The sequence below is a fragment of the Chaetodon trifascialis genome, chromosome 7 (genome assembly GCF_039877785.1).
Source record: "Chaetodon trifascialis isolate fChaTrf1 chromosome 7, fChaTrf1.hap1, whole genome shotgun sequence".
NCBI lineage: Eukaryota > Metazoa > Chordata > Actinopteri > Chaetodontiformes > Chaetodontidae > Chaetodon > Chaetodon trifascialis.
This window is the reverse complement of record NC_092062.1, coordinates 17,957,434-17,979,972: the sequence shown is the minus strand read 5'-3', so window position 1 is coordinate 17,979,972 and position 22,539 is coordinate 17,957,434. Positions and strand designations below refer to the sequence as shown.

General features: G+C 41.8%; 1 protein-coding gene across 2 annotated transcripts; it reads right to left on the bottom strand.

Annotated features, from left to right (window-relative positions):
* Positions 1 to 15,605: 15,605 nt before the first annotated feature.
* On the bottom strand, positions 15,606 to 18,842 carry ino80c (INO80 complex subunit C). 2 transcript variants are annotated; one of them, XM_070966492.1, is made up of 5 exons: positions 18,500 to 18,842; positions 17,508 to 17,624; positions 17,308 to 17,419; positions 16,994 to 17,061; positions 15,606 to 16,890 (listed from the first exon to the last, which is right to left on the bottom strand). In XM_070966492.1, the coding sequence occupies exons 1-5, from the start codon at positions 18,716 to 18,718 to the stop codon at positions 16,759 to 16,761; spliced, it is 648 nt and encodes a 215-aa protein (XP_070822593.1). In that variant the 5' UTR covers positions 18,719 to 18,842; the 3' UTR covers positions 15,606 to 16,758. The 2 variants fall into 2 exon arrangements, with proteins under 2 accessions (XP_070822593.1, XP_070822594.1); XM_070966493.1 differs by having other exon boundaries at positions 18,512 to 18,824.
* Between the last annotated feature and the right edge of the window lie 3,697 nt (positions 18,843 to 22,539).

Genomic DNA, 22,539 nt, shown 5'->3' with positions numbered 1-22,539 from the left:
CTTCCTCTATGCTCACTGTTGCTCCTGTGCACAGAAGGTCCTGTGGATCCACAGAGCTTGAATTGGAACAAATGAAACTCTTGTGATGCAGACTGGTGCCGATTCTCTAGAAGTGTGTTGTTTGGGGAGAAGATGTGCAACCTCTTCTTTCCGAGTAGCAAACACACTGCTCGTAGTGTGTTGTTAACTTAGAGGAGATACAGGGCCAGTTAGAGAAGAGAAGAGAAGAGAAGAGAAGAGAAGAGAAGAGAAGAGAAGAGAAGAGAAGAGAAGAGAAGAGAAGAGAAGAGAAGAGAAGAGAAGAGAAGAGAAGAGAAGATTAAACTTTCATAATCTCCATGGAGAAACTGGGACATTGCAGCACCAATATTAACAAAACATCTCCCTTTTTTTGTGAAAGAAAAAAAAAAACATGGATCTAAACAATATATCTCAGGGGCATATTCAAATGACATCAGTCATTGTGTAAATCAAAAGTATGAAGGACTGAATTAACGATGCAGCGAACAGACAACATGTGTCAGATTCTAATCATTCCTCGGGGAGACGTAGTTGTGAGGTGTCAGAGCGGAGGAGGCGCTCTCCTCCACCTCCCAGCCTGATTATTAGTTGTAAATTTACAGTAACCTAAAACGTTCTCAGATGAGCCAAAACAACACGAACGCATCAGAGCGGTTTATTCTTCACACGCTTTCCATGTCGCACTTTGTTAAAATACATCATGGCGTTGTTATTTTATCATGAGTTTTGCAGGATGTATGAATCCTTCATGAATCAGAGCGTTAAAGTGTGCGCTCTAAGTGGCACAGGTGATGTTCATTCTCCGCTGAGCAGCTTCTAGAGGTCTAATGCTCCAAGAAAGAAAGTAGTCTGAACTATTCGAGTGAGGAGAGGCTTTCGAGTTATGGGCTCTGTGTAAGTGCATGTGCATGTGTGCTTGTTTGTTCTAATGAGCATCTGTCAGTGCAGACCTGATAACCATGCTAACACCCGGGGAGATTTTCTGCCCATGTTCACAGAAGCTCTGAGGCTCTACAGCGAGGTCAACATCTGGCCTGAAAGAACAACTGTCAGACCCTGCAACACTCTTAACACTGCTGTCATTAACACAGAGGTGCTCTGGTAATATCTGTAACGCTGCTCGCTCAGGCAGGGATGGCCAGTGTTTATCAGAAATGGATGCAAAATGCACGTTTGAAACACAAAATAGTATTTTATCTTTTGTCTTTTCGATGGACTTGATAGAAATGTTTTTGTTTGTTCTATCAAAATATTTTAGTGTAAATACTGCGTGATGACCCCACATACAGTATATGCAAAGTGACATATGTGGCAGTCTGGACAGTGCGTCCAGTAGTTTGACCAGGCTGGAGTATTAAGGTGTTGACTGGCAGTTTGTAACACTTGTTCTAATTTTGTCTTAATCTTTGGTGAATTATAAAGCAAGCTGTCCTCAAAGCTACAGTAACAATAGCTTTTATAAACTTCCTACAACTGATTTTACACAGGCAAAAAGATAAAAGCCTTTTCAGGTGTTGGGCAGCGTCATCATTTAGAGCAGAGGTTTATGAGACCATTTCATGCTCCCTTGAAAATGTATTTTCAAAGTACTGCAGATTATTGTGGTACTTTATATGTCTGCTATGTTTTGTAGTTTTATTTGATGAACTGGTATTCCTGTACAGTATGTAGTTTAGTGTAGTTTACTCTTAATTTTATGGGATTTAGAGGAATAAACATCATCAGCTGTAAGGAAGGAGTCTGCAGTGTGCCGGGACATTCTTTACAAAAAATAACGAGTTGATGAAACCGTTTGTGCGGAACATAGTTACAGTACTTAACTTATATAACTGTGGTTTTGGGAAGAGCCTCAAGTCTTGTCAAAGCCAGCTCAAAGTCAAGTTCTTTAGGGTCTTTTGTGAGTTACAATGCTGATCATTAAAGTGACAGATAACGCATGAGACAACTGAGCGACAGTGAGCTTCCCCTGGAAGATGTGCTACAAGATGGCGAGATGTATATTTCTTTGAGTTGTCACAGTATTGCTTGCATTGCATTGCGCCATGCTTGCATTAATATGACAACCTTCAACCTTGAGGTGTTGTCACCAACTGCAGCATCATTGACTTGTTTTGCTACACTCAAAAGCATGATATAATAGACAGGTTTCCATCCAGATGTTCCAGATGTTTTTCTATGTCTTTAAACTTTGCAAACCACTGTTTTACATAGCAGAGAATAACTCTGCTGTGAAGGCAGTGTGAAGGCATATTAGTTTAGTATTCAAAGTGCGTGCTCATATGAAGCCTGTCTGTCACTGTCTGACTTGTTTTTCAACTTGACTTATGTTACTGCTCTCAGCCCGGAGCTTGACCTCAAGTCCAGTCTTCAGGGAGGAAAGTCTCACAGCAGTCAAATCAAGTCAAGTCTCTGGTCTCTGGTGTGCAGTATACTACTTAAACTACACACCGTTTGTACAGTATGAAGAATATCAATTGACAAATATCTAACATTATGTAACCGTTCCATTTTTCAGTCCTCCAGGAATGAACTTTTACCAGTGTTGTATGACTGTTTTAACATACTTAACACTCAGATGGCAGAAAGTCCTGCTGCTTCCTACACTGTGTGACTGATCACTGTTCAACAGTAAATACTCTGTGTGTGTGTGTGTGTGTGTGTGTGTGTGTGTGTGTGTGTGTGTGTGTGTGTGTGTGTGTGTGTGTGTGTGTGTGTGTGTGTTGGTCATGTAAAATCTGTGTGTGGATTTGCCAGTGGAAGGTGGTTGTCTTTATTTGGACACCTGTGTGACCAGCACCAGCCACTGCCCCTGGAGATGGAAATGGATGCAATACAATGTGTGTGTGCGTGTGTGCATGTGTGTGAGTGGTTTGGTAGGGTACTGTGCAGTGGTTTTATATGTGTCCATGTGTGTAAATGTGGTAGTTTGTGTTTCTATTGGTCCATTAGAGTGAACAACACAGGATGTATGTCAGTATGAAACATCGCAGGGGACGGAGTGTGTTATCCTGAGGCATGCGCGTGCGTGTATGTGCATGTGTGTGCGTGTGTGTGTGGTGCACAGAGGCATGACTGAGCCAGAGGCAAAGGAAGGTCACCTCACGTGTACGGCTCAGTGGAACAGCGCCTGGCGACTGTGCACAAGAAGCCAAGCACCAGCAGTCTCCCAAGGACAACAAAGTGCTTATCCAGGAGGAAAAAAAGAAGGCTGTAGAGCTCTCTGATCACACTCACACACACTCACACACACACCTCAGTATTCAGCATAGGCTCACATGTATGGACATAAAAAGAAAAACAAGCCTCTTAACTCGTGCATGCATGCACCTTGTTTAAATGTCTTTCTCCTTGTCTCATGATATCTGTCCCACTCACACATTTACAGTAATGTATCTGTCCTGGTCTCGCTATTTAGACAAGCAATCTATCCAGGCATTGTGCCCCTGCTGCAATGTCAACAACACAGTTAGTTTGTACATTTAATACAGTTATTTTGATGGAGGTTCATTATAAACTAACTGACAAATGTGCAGAACAGAGCAGGAAAAAGCACAGTTGTCAATAAATAACTAAAATAAAATCCAATAAAAGGAATCATGGCTGAATTCCATCTAGCTGCTTCAGTTTCATGGTCCTGGTGTTGGACCTGCTGGCTCACTGTCACACTGCCACTGAGGAACTTGAATAGAATGAAGCCATTTTTAATATCATCAGTAGAATCTGTTATTTTCCCGCTATAAGTCAAATTATCTGCTGTGAAAAAGGTGCTTTACTTCTTTGTATGCGGTGTTTGAGCCTGGTCTCATCCCCAGGGCGTGATGTACCAACATTTATCATGCCGCTCAATGCCTCATACAGACACATAGGGTACCCTTTAGCCTCTGTGTGAGATGTTTTCAGCTAACTCCACTGTAAGCATCTGCCGCAATATTAGCTCAGAGCAAGGTGACGCAGTATAAAGAGTGAAAAAGTCCTTAGAGGGGTGGAGGTGGGTGGGTCATACATAAGACTTTCACTCAGGAGACCGAGGTCCTCATGTTTCATGTCTGCATCTCAACTGTGACTGTCAAATAAAGACAAAATGCCACAGATAAAGGCAAAAAACACCTAATTAAAGCTACTTTTTAAACTAAGTTAGAAAAAGAGTGGGCTTACCCATAGCAAAGTTCACAATCACTGTCTGTTGTTAATAAACTCCAGGAATGGGTTTCGGGTTTTAAAGCAGGTTTTGATGTCCTGAGCAGGGCTGAAGCTAGGACAGTCAGCAAACTGTTTAAACTATTTTAGATTTTTCAGAATTAGATATTCAGATGACTTACTATATTTTCCATAAGTTTTACTTCCCTACATAATCAGTTAAAATTCTGTTTCATAGAGCACATCCTCATACCTGAACGACTGAAGAGCTCGATTGCCAGTGAGTCCCAATATGATATACGTCACCACTGGAGAGCACCAGTGACTCCTCACGTCATTAACATTATCACAGTTTACTGAGGTTCAGGCACCAGAACTACTTGGTCAGGTTTAGGAAAATATCCCGGGTTAAAATCAGTATGTTACTGCTACATGTGTGATGTCACTCCGAATGAGTCAGCACTGACACACGGACACGAACAGCGGCCTCCTGGGTGAAAATGTCACAATTACTACAGCCACTAGAGGTCACCACCTGACAATAATCGTAAATATGGGACCCAATAACCTCCTTGCAAAGTCAACCTATACAGCTGTTTCCTGGTGAGGACGGGCTCTGTTTAGTTCCTGCTAATATTCACAGTAAATGACGAACACGCCACTGATTTCCATTGTCTCACAATATATCTACAGCTTGTTAGTGTTGCCACCTTGCACCATAGTTTGTCATCAGTAAATTCTCAGTCATAACACCCATCATACATCAGCCCAGGCTTTTAGTCAGGGACGCATTAAACATCTCAGCCTCCTTACTTTAAGTATAGGTGTCATATAACAGCTTGCTATTTCCGTGCAGAAGCTTGTTTTGTACAGTAAGTGGAGCTGTCCGTTGCCTGCAACCCTCCTCACTCTTCTCCCTGCCATCGGTGGTTCAGCTGTTGTTTCTCATTATAAAAACCACCTTATTGTGTTTCTTATTATCCCAAGCTGCTCCAAGCAACCAGTATACGCTGTGCATCTGTGTGTCTGTGTGTGTGTGTGTGTGTGTGTGTGTGTGTGTGTGTGTGTGTGTGTGTGTGTGTGTGTGTGTGTGTGTGTGTGTGTGTGTGTGTGTGTGTGTGTGTGTGTGTGTGTACAGTAGCTGCCAAATGGAGTCTTTATTTGCCTCCAACCTTCTCTCTCTCTCTCTCTCTACTCAGGTGTTTGTCTGTTCTGTCCCCTCATTATAAAAACCACTTTACCCCTTCTCCCCCCTCTCTTCTTCCCATCTCTTTCTTTCTCTCCCACCTCCCTCTCCTTCCCCTTTACTCTCAACCTCCTTTTCCTCACTACCCCTCCCTCCTCTCCCCTTCTCGTTACCTTTCTCTCACTCATTATCCAACAGCTTGAAGCAACCAGTCAGCCATATGTGAGTGAAAACTGTCACCTCACACTGTTAGCTTGTATTATTTCAAGTCTGCTCTTTGCCTTAAACTTTGCCCTAAACCTTTGGCTATTTCTGTTCTTTTAAACAGTAAAACTAATTAAGCGAGCAGCTCGCAGCCAGCATTCAGCCATATGTGAATCCATCTCATAATTCTAGCTGGTTTTGAACTCGTGTCTGCCTTGAAATCTTTTCTATTGTGTGTGGGGGTTTTTTCTCGGTATAACTAATTAATGAAGGAGCACACCATCAGCCATGTGTGAAGCTTGTTTGGTTGCCTTGTTAGGACTGAAGCTGTGTTGGCCACAGGCTGCCTCTCTCCTGTCCTTCATTAAGGGATACCATACTGACCTGTGCATTTTCACACTTAGTCATGTTTTGTTTTTGCTTTTCTTGAAGCTGCTATAATCAATATTTATCTACAGTGAATGAAATGATTGCACATAATATGAAAGGGCTTTCACATTACGAAAATTATCCAACACATCACCACCCTTAAACCATTGACCAGGTTTATTCCCAGTGACTCCCATAATGATTTATATCACCACTGGACACTACCACCAAGCCAGTACCACGTCACCGGACCATCATCATACTGGACCTTTGTCCTCACATAACGTCATGATTTGTTTGCAGTTTGCGGGACTTTAGGCACCAAAACTTCTGGGTTAGGTCTAGGAGAAGCTCATGGATTAACATAAGTAGGTTACTGTTTCATACGTGATGTAACATAAGTAGATTTTGCAGGTCAACAATGACATTCGATGAAGGGACAGGAACAGTTGTCCCCTGGGTGAAAAGCCTCTGTTTGTTTGACCCATCCATCCTCATCACCATCTTCCAAATGTGGACTTTGCTGCTTTTTATACTGCGTCACCTGATTTCCTCTTTTGCGTCTGTCGTAATTACTACAGCCACTAGAGGCCACTGCCTACCAACAAAAGGTAATGTTGGTGGCGGTTGCACCTATAAAGCCATTTTTCTGGTGAGGTTGAGACTTTTCCTCAGCTCTGTGGAACATTTTAGTGTCTTTCAGGTGATTGTTTTGGTTTTACAGCACACAGCTTTTGGTACACTATGCTGCTTTCCTCAGAGTCAGCTGTTTTCAAAAACTGCACATTCCCTGCTCAACACCACACAGCAGACAGATAAAGTTAGCAGCTAGCTGGTGAACACAGTGAGTCTTGCAACAGATATTTCTGTCAGGACTTATTGGAAAGCAAAAACAGAGCTGAGAGGAGACTGAACATTGGACTTACAATCACCAAGTGTCGAGAAACACAAAATAAATGCTAATTGTGCTCCTTGTCTGCTGGATGTGCAAAAGTGACTGTTTGCTAGCGTTCACCATAACATCTCTATGAGGTGAATATATCAGTGTTGTGTTTCTAGCTTGTTGTGCTGCCCCCAAGTGGCCTGTTTTCTTTTTGATATTAGGTACGTCAAATATTACAGTTTTTTGTCTCCTTATGCTTCTTTATGTGGCATGGGATGGTAATGTATTACGCTAAGTAAGCTGATAAAAGATTTTTTTTATTTCCCACTTTGAGCTCTACCTTATGTACATTTCATATAGAAGCTGGAATTCAAAATGAATCTGTTTCAAGAAATCTAAATGACTTTCCAAGCTGCTATGAGCGTACACTAAGCTAAGGTAGGTGGTCTGTTTTTATGTTGTAAGTCAAAACCCCTTTGTGACACCTCTCAATCAGTAATTTGGAAAGTGAAGAAGAAAACAGGCCTCTCTCATTGATTGTTCCTTAATTCAGATTTGACAGTTTGTCCTCTGACAGAGTCACTCAAGTGAAACTGTCGTTCAGTTCGCTTCTCCTCAGGTTAACAAGATGATTCTATTTCTTAAACAAGCAAGTCAGCAGTCTTTGTAAAAGTCCTCTCCACAACGATGACAACGCTATAATTCACTTCCTGTGTCCCAGAGGGTCGAGCGTGACTCGATCCAATCAGAAGCCATGCCAATTAGACGCCTCAACTGGCACTTAATTACCACTCTGAAGGGCTGATGGGCCATTAATTAGCAGGACATTAACGGGACTGATTGTTCATTAACAGCAGAGCATATTAGAGGAGATAAGACCCAATTGTAATGGACTCTGGTGGAGGAGAGAAAGGCTGAAGCTGTCTCCAATAGAATTAGATGACCTGCTACAGCAGTCAAGTCTGGGATAATAATGTTAACAATGGCCATTAAAGGGGAATACTACTTACTTTTAATGTTAGAGTACGACACTCATGTGGCTGTATTCGGGCATGTAACTCCTTCATAGGAGAGACACATTTCAACGAGCACTTGCAGAGTGTTGAAAACAGCTAATTAGCTCAGCCTAGCAAAGTGGTATTGTAAACACAACAGATTGTATAGTCCGCTGTTACTATACTGTGATTGGAAGAAAGACGTCTGAGCCACTTTGCCTGCTGAAAAAAAAAATCTTCTCAAGTCATTTTTAATAAACTTTTCTTAAAACAGGTGAAGAAACATCTGCCAGTGCAGTGAAAATCTTTCCATCTGTTTCAACTAGAAAATGTCTTGTCTCACTAGTTTTGTAAAAATGGGTGTCTTTAACCAGTGAGGCAGGTCACCGCACTAGAATTAAAAATTAACCAATCGTAGCGTGCCGTCCTCCGCAACGTGCATGATGTCATCAGGTCAGAGGAGCTAGGGGCAATCTTCTGGAAACAAGAAGGTAAACAAATAGTGGTGTACAAAGTGGTGCGTGCAGTAACAGCTGATTTGAGCTCAGAAAAGTCTCAAACAAAGAGAGAAATGGCGGCTGTGACCTTTGCTCTGTCACAGTTCCACCACACAGCACCAACATCAGTCTTCTTCTGCTTTGCCGTGTTTATGGTTGTACAAGGAAGAGCGCTCTGTGTTTATGCTGGTCAACTTTAGGGAACACACTGAATTTTTTCATGTTGTGCTCGCTCACCTATACTGTATAGTCAAATAAGGCTAGGGTTGGGAGACGTCATAGTGTACCCACCAGGGGGCGTGCTGGTGCAGTGAGATTGAACGTTCGGTTTTGGCCGTCCTGATCTATCTTGGCCTGGTCTGTGTCAGTCCGCTGTAGAGGTTCCCCTGGGGAAGGAATGTTCTAACATCTCTGACTCTTCATTTCACGCTTCATTTGCTATCACACTCTCCCAAAACACTAACTGTGCATCTGAATATGTGTGTGTGCACGCACGTCTGTGCTCAGGGTCATTCTGTCTCTCCATATACATGCTCTTTGTCTCACTCTTTCTCGTACACAGGCAAACACAAAGTACACAAAGTAAGCACAAAGACACACACGTACTTAAAAGGTAAATGATAGGGAGCGCGAGACCAGCTTATATCTGCTGGAGTCAATAGGTGCTGGATTGTTCTCCAAGGGCAAGCAGAGCATTAGGCAGAATGGACCAGAGCTCTTATGCACAGTGATATGGATGGATGAAAGGTTTTCACACGCACACACGCACACACGCACACACACACACTAAGCCTGTAACTGTTGTTTTACTTCTAAAGTCAATGCAATTACCTCTTTACTCTCTCTGCAGTGTATCCAATGTATGAATATGGCCAGGAGACATGCAGTAAATGTGTGTGTCTGTGTGAGAAGGGGGAGTAGTTATTGGAGGCACTAGCTCATAAAGCTTCAGTATCAATATAAACTTTCTCTACAGCTACAGGGAAGAGGATTTCACAGCACAGCGGTGCTTTTTTATTGTCATTTTGCAAAAATGGTTTTATTTTTGCAGTATAAAAACAAAATATATGAGTTTTGATACTCCCGTTTATGTATGAATGTATGGATTTACGTAAAATATAATGGTCTTAAAACAAGCATTGCACAGTCACAGGGGAAACAGAACATGTACAAGTTCATTCAAAGTCATCCAAGATTATTTTTCCAGTCAGCGGTTGAAATTCACACAACAGCCCTCAGACAGTAAATTGGCTTTTGGAGCTGAGCTGGTGATAAAATATCGGGTCTGAGACATGGGTTCAAAGATACACACAAACAAACAAACACACACACACACACACACACACACACACACACACACACACACACACACCCTTAAGCACAGTAAAGCATTGAGTTGCATCACCAGGAGCAGTGTAAATGGATGGGTGCTATCATTACACACACACACACAAACACACCATGGTAGGTAGGTATGAATTGATGGTCTGTCTCGGATTGGAGAGATTGGTTCCATCTGTTGTGGAGAGGGTTGCAGGGTCACATCCCTCCTATTACCTCTCTCTCTGTCCAATGACACTTCATTCACTTGAATGTAGGTCTGGCAGTGCACGATGGATGGAGCTAATCTGAGCAACAGAGACAGATGGGATGGCAAGTAAAAGGATAGATAGATAGATAGATAGATAGATAGATAGATAGATAGATAGATAGATAGATAGATAGATAGATAGATAGATAGATAGATAGATAGATAGATAGATAGATAGATAGATAGATAGATAGATAGATAGATAGATAGATAGACTCCATTCATAAAACCAGCAGTTTAATGTTGCCTTGCTACAGTAAATGCAGCTGATAAACGTGTGACTTTTAATCAAATCAGTCAAACTGCTTGTTTTTTTTAATATACTGAGTTTGCTTTCTCTGTTTATACAGTTCTCTTTACTAACAAGAACCTCGGCGCTACAGTTAATCCAACATCCAACATGCACTAATGCAACCAAAAATGCCATGTACAACTCAGGATCAACTCAACAAGACCTGAAAACACTAAGAACAGTGAGCATTACAATATGCATCACCATTGTTGTTGAGGTAGCTTTTATTTATTTATTTAGCATAAACCAGGACTCCATCACAGCAAACGGAAGGGGCCAGACATCCAGGCATCCAAGGCTTTAAACCTCTCTATGGGCAGAAGAGAATGGTGAAACGCCACATTGTCCCATGCAATTACAAAAAGCTTCTCAGCTAAGGGCTGTCTGTCCCAATTAGGACTTTATGCCTTTTTAAAATTTCTTTAAAATTGGGTATTGGTTGACTGTGTTTGAGTTTTGAGTGACAAAACAGGTCATGAATTTGACAGCTGTGGTCACTGAATGCCTGTTGTGTCAAAGCGATCCACATTTTAGTCCACTTTGACGTCTGCTGTGCTGACTGTGTGATGAGTTTTTGAAAAAGTGAACTCAGTATTGAGAAATGCACATAGCCAATTATAAAAAAAAAAAGTAGCTGCTGTACATCTCTAAAGTGAGTGTAATCTTCTGTTGCTAGACATGAGAGTGTTAGCCCCAGGATATATATGGCTTCAGAAATACAATCTGAATGTGCCAGAAACTCCTGGACCTCCAACAGGCTTAGCTGGAAGTCAACAGTTAATGTAATAGCCAGTGCCTGTTATTTTCTACAGGCAACAGTCACAGCAGGCGATTTTTACACATACAAACAGGCCTGAACCAATACCCTCACTTCTATTCTCTACAGTACCAGAGCGTGCATGAGAGTGCTGGGCAAAGGGAGAAGGCAGAGGAAGACACACACATACAATCCCAATTCTAAAAAGTTAGGACGCTGTGTGAAACGACTAAAAGAGAATGTGATAATTTGCTAATCCTTTTTGACGTTTACTCAAAACTACCCTCATCAACTCCTTTGATTTTTGTAAATATCTGCTTATTCTTAAATTTGATGCAGCAACACTTCTCAAACAAGTTGGGACAGGAGCAACAATAGACTGGGAAAGTTGTGAAATGCTTCAAAAACACCTGTTTGGTTGCAAGTGACTGCATTTGGTTTTTATTTACCTTTTACACAGCGTCCCAACTTTTGTGGAATCAGGATTGTACAAGGAGAGCAACAGATAGACAGACTGACAGAAGTCTTATCAATCAAAGACCAAAGCAGAATGCTAATCCTCCAGCCAACAGAGATAGAAGAGGAGCCAGCTGAGGAGAGAGAAGACAGGAAAGGTGAGGAGGGGAGATAGGAGCGGAGAGGACGGCAAAATGGAGAGAAGGAGGAGGACGGAGAGGAGACGGTGAACGTGGTCTACTGAAGGACAATCATTGTCTATCAACATGAAGAATTACCTTTCTCCCTGTCCCACATGTGAGTGCACACACAAACACACGGAGGAACGAGTTGACCTGTGAGGGAACACTGATGGAATCTTCAGTGGGATTAACGGGGATTTAGCCCAGTGTAATGATATCTGAATGAGTTGATAAGCTATCTGATGACACTTTGCTGTTTGACCTCTGCAGCCCAATAACAACTAGTAACTCGTCTCATTTGCTCCCGCTGCATTCAAACAAGGAGAGAAAAAAACGAATGCAGGATGCCTTGAGGCAGTGATCTGTGTTCTTTCTCAGCTAAATGAACCATGAAAGTGTGTCACTGTGTGGGCAGCCACGGCGTGATCAGTTGTGGTTAAACATCAGTTTTTTCTGTGTTTTGTCTGCTAAGACAGGGACAAACACATCAGCAGTGACAAAGTACGGCCATGGAGGTGGTGAAGGGCAAAGGCTTCCCAAGAAGACAAAAGCACAAGAACAAAGATAGGTACAAGCAGCGATTAAAGACCGCCACACACGCACAAAGACATTGTGAGGGTGTTGAAGGAAAAAGGGGCAGGAGAGGATTTTCAGGGGAAATAGCTTCCTATGCATCACTGCTGCCTGGCCCCATAATACAGTACAAGGAGGGAAAAAACCTTTAAAGTAATAGTTTGACATTTTGGGAAAGAAGATTGATACCGCTTTCTTATCTGCACAGTAAATATGAAGCCAGAGTCAGGAGCTGGTCACTTTAGCTTAGCATAAAGACTGAAATGGGGAATCAGCTAACCTGGCTCTCTTCAAAGGCGAAACCCACCAACCAACATCTTTCAAGCTCATTAATTAACATGTCACATCTTTGTTTAATCTGTACAAACAACCTCAGGTAAAAATGAGGAAGAAGAAACTCTTCTTGCTGCATTGATCTTCAAAAACTTGTGAAAATGCTTATTCACTGCATGCAACACATTTTGAGTAGATTGTCAACTTCAATTTAAAGCTGAGCTAAACACAACAGACACAGACCTGAAAATAAAATACACAAAAAAACATAATGAAATACACAAAAGATGTGATATAAATGAGTACAAAATGTGAAAAAAAAAAACCTGGAGTACATCAAGTCATCACCATACATACCAGCCTTCAGTGGTTAAAACACAATCCCTGTTACCACCCACCAGTTGTTATTATGGATTATCACTGTTATGTGACCATTTTACAGTTTGGTGACATGTCAGATTAAGAAACTGTTAAACCTGTTCAGCAAGCCCTTATTACTCCAAATCTCCATCCAGAGGGGAGAAGCAAAAATACTGCATTTAGAGGTTTAGTCCACCAGTTAGCCACATTTCCTAGTGTGTGTTGAATACCAGTTGCACCACTTCTGGCTTCTCCAGGCACGTGTGTCCCTGCTGTTGTTGAGAACTTGATTTAGATTTCAGCTGCACTCCTTCCATCTCTAACACAGAGGTTATGTGAGGATTGTGCAGACTAGAATTTGAGAGCACTTGGAGCTCTGCCCTTTTTTCACATCTAAATGCATGTTGCCATTCGCTGCAAAAAGTGAATGTGACAGATGTTTTTTCACTGCTTTAGTTCTCCTAGATGCCTTTGCCTGGACATCGACTTCTGTGAGCTTGGTCCTTGTTTGCACACAGCTGTTTGGAAGATCACTGCCAAATGAAGTTAATAATCAGAGCATTCATGTGTCTAACGCTGATCTATGTTCAGCGAGGTGTTCGTGTCATGTTGAATCTACTGCAGAGCTGAAGTCCACCATAAACATTGTGTCTCAACTGCTGATGTGAAATCATTCATACGCTGAAGTAGCATCTAACAATTTCAGACCGTTGCATGTTTGTTAACAAGGAGTAAAGAAGTTCACTCTGCTACTTCTGCTCTTCCAATAGGTCAAAAACATAAATATGAAAGTTCCCCTGCTGGCTCAGCAGGCTCTGGAGTTGGTCTATCGATCAGCTTACAAGAGCTGGTGGTGCAGTCCATTTCTCTGACTTGACATTTGAGGAGATCTCATGAATTTTTCTCATACATTTAAAGAAGTCAGACATGTCAGATGAGTAATGCAATATGGCTTCTATCAACAGCTTTACCCCAACTTGATGTGAAAGGTTGGTGTTTATGTACAGTCGCTGGCAGCTTCCCCTGGATGTGACGGCAGACTGAGCCACGTTGGACGATCAAGCAATGGATCTGAAGGTCATTTGATAATAGTCTCATTCAAAATCAAATGTGCTAATGATTCCACCAAATACCTCTGCAGAAGGTAGATTTGTTAAATTAGGGTGTTGTTGTGTGTATATAGTCAGTAGGTCCCATGACACTGGAAAAACTGCACATCCTGGGAGGTGAAAGAAGCTGCATAATTATCATCTGTATCATGATACAGCACAGATGTCATCTTCATCATCACTAAAATGTGAGTGACAAAAACCAGTGGGCAGACAGGACCTAAATGAGCACCAAGATGACAGCGGTTCACAGAGTGCATCTCCCCAGTGTCACAGAATCCTGCTTGCAGAAGCTCAGCAGAGTATACACTTGAAAACAAGATCGACAGAGGATTGACTCGCCGATTTAAGCTCAGCCGGCGTGTGTGCTCTCTGAAAACACACACCCTTTGAAATGCAGCAGGTGCCAAATCCTCCATCAAAGGAAGATGAGCTGGTTTATGCACACCACAATCAATTTCTTAATGATGGTTATTATATGTCTGAACTGTAGTCCTAAATTGCTACATCCATTTCTGTGCCCATGCTACAATTAGTAATGATTGTCATAAGCCTGTTTTAATCAGTGTGCTCATGTTTTTATTAGAGCACATGTCTGTGTCAGTTTTATGAAGGCACGTTTGTCAGCTTAACTGTAACAGTGGTATTTAAAATGTTTACGATGTCACTTATATTAATTAGATGTCTATTTAGCCTATTCACTTGATTTACGAGGGCCTTTCAGTCATTGGCAGTATTTATTAATCACCTGCTGATGTGTGGAAGACAGTCAGAGCTTTGACTGCATATATACAAATTCTCCCACATCAGTACAAGTGGACAAATCCCAGACTTTGCTCACAAATGGGCACGCTCATGCGACCTGACTTGACTCACTGCGGGACTGACGCACCAAGCACACACTCAGTATGGAATGAGCAGAGCTCTGGCACACCCAGGTGGTGAAAAAGTGTGACTGCACAGACAGGTGCACCTGCAGGATTTACTGGCCACATAAAGAGTGAAAAATGGCTCACATATTGCATGTTTCTCCATGTTTCCATTTATTTTGGAGTAGGTAGACTCAGTTAAGCAGTCACATGTTATAAATATTAATATATAGACACTCGTGTAGTGACACTTTTGAGGCCTTTCCTTAAATCCTAACTCTAAACTGATCCTGACTTAAAACACAGCCCTGATCACAAAGAGACAAACTAACATGCTACTCTTTCTTGGGTGGACAAAGGTGCCCCAAACATCAAAGCACACACACATGCTTGCAGACACGCACAGACACACTCTGGTGAGTTGTGTGCTTGGGTAGCAGAAAGCCCTGGCACTGCTCATTAATCACGATGTTGAGGTTTTGATGCCACAGCAGGAATAGAAATGCTGGTCTGACTCTCATAGATATACTATACTGCCTCCATCAGCGTCACTAATGTCCAGAGCTGGGAGGAGTTGCACTCAGCCGTGTGCAAGCCCGACCATTTGCAGAAATACTACCATGTTTGTATTTGTGCAATATGTCACCCAGTGCTACAGTCTGTCATGGATGTGTTTTTAATAGATTTTGGGAAGCATTAGGATGTTGTGACACAGAGGGGAATACTGTGCAGTGTAAGGCGCAGTACTTGTTAGCTGGGTCAATCAGTGGTTGGTTTCAGTCTTAATCTTCAAGATATTTGTTGTTTTATTTGTAATAAGACAAATATAGAAAATCACCAGCCTTACCCTTCAATGCCAACACATTAGTCTTTATTGGTAACGCACACAGTTAACTTACTGCAAACAAAGACTAGTTTTGTGTGTAAAGAGCATCAAGAAAGAACTGTAGAAGCTGAAGAATTATTATTCATACTGGCAAGTGTCTCCCTGTCTCAACAGGTGAAGACTCATAGTTCGGTGGTCAGAGAGGTGAACTTGTGGAGGTTGCAGGTTTTATTTTTATTCAAGCTGCTGATCCTCAGTGACTGTGCTGGTTACATAAGAATCATTCACATGAGAAATGCACTTATATCCTCATTCATCAAGTTTGTGAAAAACAGCTTAAAATATAACATGGAAATCACCCTGGATGCCTGCCACGTGTGATTAATGAGACATTCTCATTCTACCAGTCCAAGACCAATTTTTTTTTTTATCAAATGCAGCTGTGGAATCAAAACCACGTGGAACCAATTCTACATTTACACATGGCACATGTGAAATAGGCCTGTTTGGTGACTCAGGCAGGCTACAGCATATAACAAAAGATCCAGGAAACAGCCAAGTAGAGCTGCAGGTGTGGATGTCTCTGTTTTATGTCGATGTGCATGTGTGATTAAAGGTTGTAATACAAGCAAAATAGAGACTGAAGAAAATGTGTTTATACCCAGAAGCACATAAGAAAGTTCAGATGAAAGACACACTGAAATCAAACTTAACACCAAATAAATTCAAGTGCATCAACCAACAGTCAATCTGAAATGGACAAACTCCTTCAATGTTTCTTTACTGGAGACAGATGTTCTGCCACAAGGGAGCACCATAGCATTAATGCCTATAATCAGTATGCCCCCCCCCCAAAATTTAGCAGGAGTGGGTCTGTGCCAAGCTCTCAGACTTTCTCCAGGGTTTACATTTAATGAGAAAATATCAAGGAGACAACAACTTAACTTGCTGACTTCTGAAAAAGAAAAAACTGAAAATTCATATTTTTGTATTTATTTTGTCACACAGTAAACAACTATGACTCAAACTGTATTCTTAAAGACAGCAGTGCAAATGTCCTTCCAGAGTCAGTGAGCTTCCTGCGCTCACAGTCTCCTGGCTGGCCCAGCAGCTTCCTACACTGACATGAGTTCAGTCCTGGTTTGAGCCTGCTTCAGCTTTCAAGCCTTGCTCAGCTGTCAGGGTACGATGCAGGTTGCCTTTCGAAGGGCCAGGTAGCCAGTAACAACATCAGTGGGGAGGAGGCGGATGTAGGAGAACTCCTCAGAGGATGTGAAGCGTAGCTTTGTCTGTGGGTCTGTGTAGTTCGCCTGAGGAAAGACAAGAGAGTGTATTCTGCGTGTGCTTCATACAAGACTTAGAAGTAATTCTGCTTATTGAACAATGGGGATTTTTAGCAAAGTGATTTCTCACAGGGAGTCCAGAGATGTCAGAGTATTTCTTGGTTGGCTTCAAGGAGGGAGGGGCGTCAATGTTGTAGTCTGCAAACACAGCAACTACTAATTAAAAGTGTACCATTAAGAGCATTTCTTGTAAAAGTGACGCTGACTTATCACTGCAGTCATACGTTTAATGTAATATTATGTGGTTTTGACATACAGCAAAGAGTAAGATTACAGGTTAGACTGTCAAAGCCTATTTATTCCTCAAACGTTACACCACGTACCCTGCGTAAGAGCTAACATATAAGAATAAATGTGGTAAATCTTTTCATACACCAAACTTACAGTTGGGATCATTGAGCTTCCAGGGTAAAGCCCGCTCCAGAGCCAGAATCTGTTTGAGATTCTTCCAGGTCCTGTTCTTTTTACCTGCCGCTGCTCCACCAATCCCAGAATGCTGCAGAGATTAAGAGAGGGGGGCAGAAACTGAGCAGAAAGCGACAGAAGCAGATAAACATGAAACCCAGATGGGCACAGACCCTCACCATAAACGCGGGGTCTTTGAATGGTGGAGGCTTTGCTGTGGACTCTGTGGTGGCAGCTGGACCGCTGTCCGGTGGCCCCGCCGCCTTGACCTCAGCCACCGACTCCACTGCTGTGATCTGATGAAAGAACAACAAACCGCAACCCCGGTTGATTGTAACCCTCCCGTTGTCTTCGTTTTGCTTTAACTACTTTGTCTTCTATATAGCAGAGAGCAAAAGCATGCGAACAAAATCAAGCCCAAGCAAAAAACAAATCTTATTCTGTTTCTCTGGGTCCTTTTGAAAAAATGAAAAGCAAAAAGAGATAATTACAGAAAATCTTCACAATCTATCCTCATTGTCATTTTCCTCCCCTCTCCCCTCCTCATCAGTGTCATGGTCAAAGATATTATCTGAAGCTTCAGCCATTGTGCTGCCACAGAAATGAATTCAGAGGCAGGCCTCTAAAAAAGCTTAATATGCAAGATCTACGAGAAAGTTTAGGAAACAATGATGAAAAGAGATGTGGTTTCCACAGGAAACTTTCAGACTCAGGACAAACATGCTCTTGCATACTATTTTTATTTATTTATTTATTTATTTATTTATTTACACCTTCTATTTCTTTTCCTCGTATCTTAGTCTGTCTTCTCTGTAATGTGTCACTCTTGTCTCTGTATTGTTCTGTGGACTGTACACGCTGATGTCTTCAATAACGTTAGTAATAAAAAAAAAAAACAGGTTATACACTAAATGCAATCTTACCCATTCATTTTTAATGACCGGTCATTTCTGACCGGGAAGACCAATTTTCAAAAACTGACAAAAACAATCTCAAAATTCATTTCGTGTGTTCAGATGCCATGTATGAACAAAGTTTAACCTTATGACAAACAGACGAAATTAACTACATAATTTAGAGAGAGAAACTGACAATTTCATGACTCTGACTGTGTAGCTGTTAAGACATGCAAAATATTTCACAACTTGAAAGATTTAGTTGAAAAAGTTACAGTGAAGATCACCGGTGTCGGTGTTGCCGGTGTCCCTGCCAGCTGGCCTTTCTTCTTCTTGCTGCTGCTGCTGCTGCTGCTGCTGATGCTGCCGCTGCTGCCTGCAGCCTGCGGAGCTCCACACACCGCCGGACTACCAGGACGCTTTTTCCCCCGGAGAGAGGCAGCGCTGGCGGCCACAGGCTGGGCCCTAACGGTTATGGGCATCTGAGACGCCATTTGTAGTGAGCAAAGTGGTTGTAATACGATGTCGTTGAGGCTCTCTGTCTACATACTTAGCATTAGCCGTCCACCATCCGGATCGTAAACATTGCTTGACCCGGATGTGGAATTGTTTCACTTCCGCCGATGTCATCGTACGGAATCATTAAATACTATTTTTTTTAGTTGTGATTTCACTAAATTAAGACTGTGTAACAACAGCTATAAACAGACACTTTCGAGTGTTCGTAGTAAAACCTAAAAACGATATATATGTATTTATTTTGTGTTGTTCAGCTGCTAATAATGGAAGACTTTCTTTTAGTAAAGTAAAAGTATCAAAAAAAACAGCGCAGAAGTGCTCTTTCACACTAAAAATTTTATTTGAGTGGAAATACGAAAGTTCCACCTAAATATACTTAAATTATCCAGCAATATACAGAAGGACCCTTTTGTATGACTTCATTATTATTGACGCATTAATGTATTCATCAGTTTAAAGTTGCAGCTGGTAACGGTGGTTTAACTGCTTCTATCATTTATCTGCTGGGTAGCTTGTTAACTTACAGTAATGCCTCATTATTTATTGATTGATTTGTTCGTATTGTTAATATGAATCTGTAAAGTAACTAAAGCTGTCAAAGCTGCAATTGTGATTCAACAAAATGTACATTTCCCTAGGAAATATAGAGGACTAGAAGTATAAAGCAGCAGAAAATGGAAATACACAAGTACTACAAATTTTTACTTAGTGCGGTACAAGAATCCTTTTATCAGCCAGCATGTATGTTAGAATAAGGTTTGAAGACCTACAGTTACAAAGGCTCAGTCTAATTATAATTGAATTCATATTTATTTATTTATTTATTTATTTATCCATCCATCCATCCATCCATCCATCCATCCATTTCCTATGCCACTTATCCCTTTCGGGGTCACAGGGGGGCTGGAGCCTATCTCAGCTGTCAATGGGCGGGAGGTGGGGTACACCCTGGACCGGTCACCAGCCAATCGCAGGGCAACATATACATACAAACAACCATTCACGCTCATGTTCACACCTAGGGGCAATTTAGAGTCACCAATTAACCTAATGAGCATGTTTTTGGTCTGTGCGAGGAAGCCGGAGCGGAGAGAACCCACGCATGCGCGGGAAGAACATGCAAACTTCACACAGAAAGGCCCGACCCGGGAATCGAACCGGCGACTTTGTTGCTGTGAGGCATGTGCACTACCTGCTGCTCCACCATGCAGCCCTTATTTATTCATTCCTCTGTGCGGCCTTCATCCTGTTTCATCTTCATCTTCACTCTGCCAGCTTGCCATGGACCCTGAAGCTGTACAGACACGAGTAGTCCGGATGACCCCAGTTGCTCTCCACTTGCAGCCTCACAAAGCTGAAGAAACCACTTTCATGATCCTGAGACAACAGAGAAATGAGTAGAGAGAGTTAGTTGGGTGGCCAAAAGAACAGTGACAGCAAAAAATGATGGGGGGGCTGTGGGCGATGTAAAAAAAAAAAAAGTGCATGTGTTTAACTGCACGGTGTATTACTTACTGGCAGTTCGAAAGTCTGCAGGGAGTCACCATCCTGATCATAAAGAAAAGTTCCAAGTCGGGTACCTTCATCATCTAAAGTTTTCATGCCCTGTAAGACAGAAAGAGACAGATCTTATTGAACACCTTTTTGTTCTCTATGCATGTGATATGCTTTCTCATGGAAGAAAAGATGACTTAACAAAATCACTTGTTACTTACATAGACTGAAAATTCTTTTGGGGCACTGGAAATGGTGCCAGTTGGGGACACATTTTTTCCAATGTGACCAAGTGTAACATGCCCAATGGTAATTGTGTGGGACAGGGCGATAGACAAATTTCCCCGTCTACCCGGAAAGGCCCAGCAGCGTCCTGGAACCATACGTGAGTGACCCTGAGGTAAGAGTGAAAAGGAGACTTAAGTTTGGGTTGTACAAAGCAATGAATTATCCCAACTATAATATAATATAGCCATACCATGCAGCCATCTGTTTTGTGTCGAGTACCTACCTCAATAACAGTCCCTGGGCTTTCAGGTGGTCGTCGAAAAGGTATCCCAAAAAATTTCAGTGTAGCTTCTTGAGTGTAGTATGGTGGTGAAGAATGCTGCAATGACACCCTGGCTCCTGCACAAAAACACACACAAGGAAAATGAAAAAGCAATCCCAAAACAAAAATCTTTGTGAATTACAATCTGACAGATGACAATGACAAGGATGACTCAGATGTCTTACCTTGTGACCTCAGAGCAAAGTTTGGCAAAGAGTCAACATCCAGAAGCAGCTTGTTCACCTTGTTCCTTAACTTGAGATGCTCATCCTGCAGCTCCTTCAACTGCTTTGCCGTTTCCTCACGTGTCACATTCAAGCCCTGTAATTCAGAAAAGATTCAGTTAAGGTTACATGTTCACAGCTTTGGCGTATTAGCATGCTGACATCAATGTGTGTCTCACAGGTAGGTGAGAACGTCTTTGAACTGTAACTGTGTTTGTAGGGTACACAGTAGGAATAAAAAGAAGTTTCTATGAAAAACAAGCTGCTTAAACGGGACATACTTGATCAATGATGCTGTGCGTGGTGGGAGAATCTGAGGGTCCTGAATGCAGATGCTGGCTCCACATGTATCCAAGTCCTGAGGGATTGAGAGAAACAAACTTAAGGATGTCTCATTCAAAAGAAAGACGCTCTTCAAAACTCACAAACTCATGTACGACATATGATTTTTCAAGAAAGTAGAGATGACTTACCAAAATACAAGAGCAGCATGATGATGGCAAAAATCTTTAGGTTTAACACTGTGGAGCATCTGTACTTGCTGTTGCTGTTGTGGTCAGTGTTGATGTTGTGGTCTACGTCCCAGTAACCATTGCTGGTGGGCTTTCTCTCATAGACCTGGGACCATCCCTTACGTCTTTTGAAAACCCTGGATGTAATGAAAATGAGAAAAGAGTGAGAGCTTGGAAGATGTATAATGAGGAACAGATAATTGCATTAAAGGCATACACAGCGTGTGTACACACAGAACATGACTGTGGCACACACACAAACACACAGTAACTCTAGCTTACCTGTACATGATCTCCTTATAAGAGATGGAGGGTTTTCCCTCACCGTCGTAGTAGCCCGTAATTTGCAAACGAGCACTTCTTCTCATCTTAACTGTAAAAGAATAAAGAGAGCGTGAGAGGGTCAGTCACTTTCTAACATAAGGCGTGTCACACATTTTTAACTGTTACTTTTCTAATTGTTTTTGGTTTGGATTATATCGGATTAATGACTTGATTTCACTTTCTGAAAGATGTCTCCAATACTTTACATAATAAGATTAAACGCTTTTCAAACACAGTCCAAATATACATTTCCCAAAGCTAGCATTTATCATATTACATACATGACTATAATATACAATGGAAAATACTCAGAGGTAGTGTTGCTCTGCTAACGGAGTGCGTTTTCAATAAATCTGTGATATATATATATATATATATACGTCGAAATAAGGACGTACCTTCGTTATTGATATCGTTGTTGATAGTTTTGAGCGCTGTACTTTTGCGTTGAGACCGCTGTGAAATTAAATCGGTGTGAAAAAGTTTACTGTGCGGGCAATAAATGAGAACAAAGAGATCAAAACCACAAGAATGCACAGAGATTCCAAACCATATGTCACATTCTATTAGACATTCTAGAATTCAAAAGCTGGTCAACGTGCGACGCGCGCGCGCACGCGTACGCACACCTGTGGTGGAAAGTAAAGTCAAACTACTCAAATACTGTACTTAAGTACATTTTTGAGGTACTC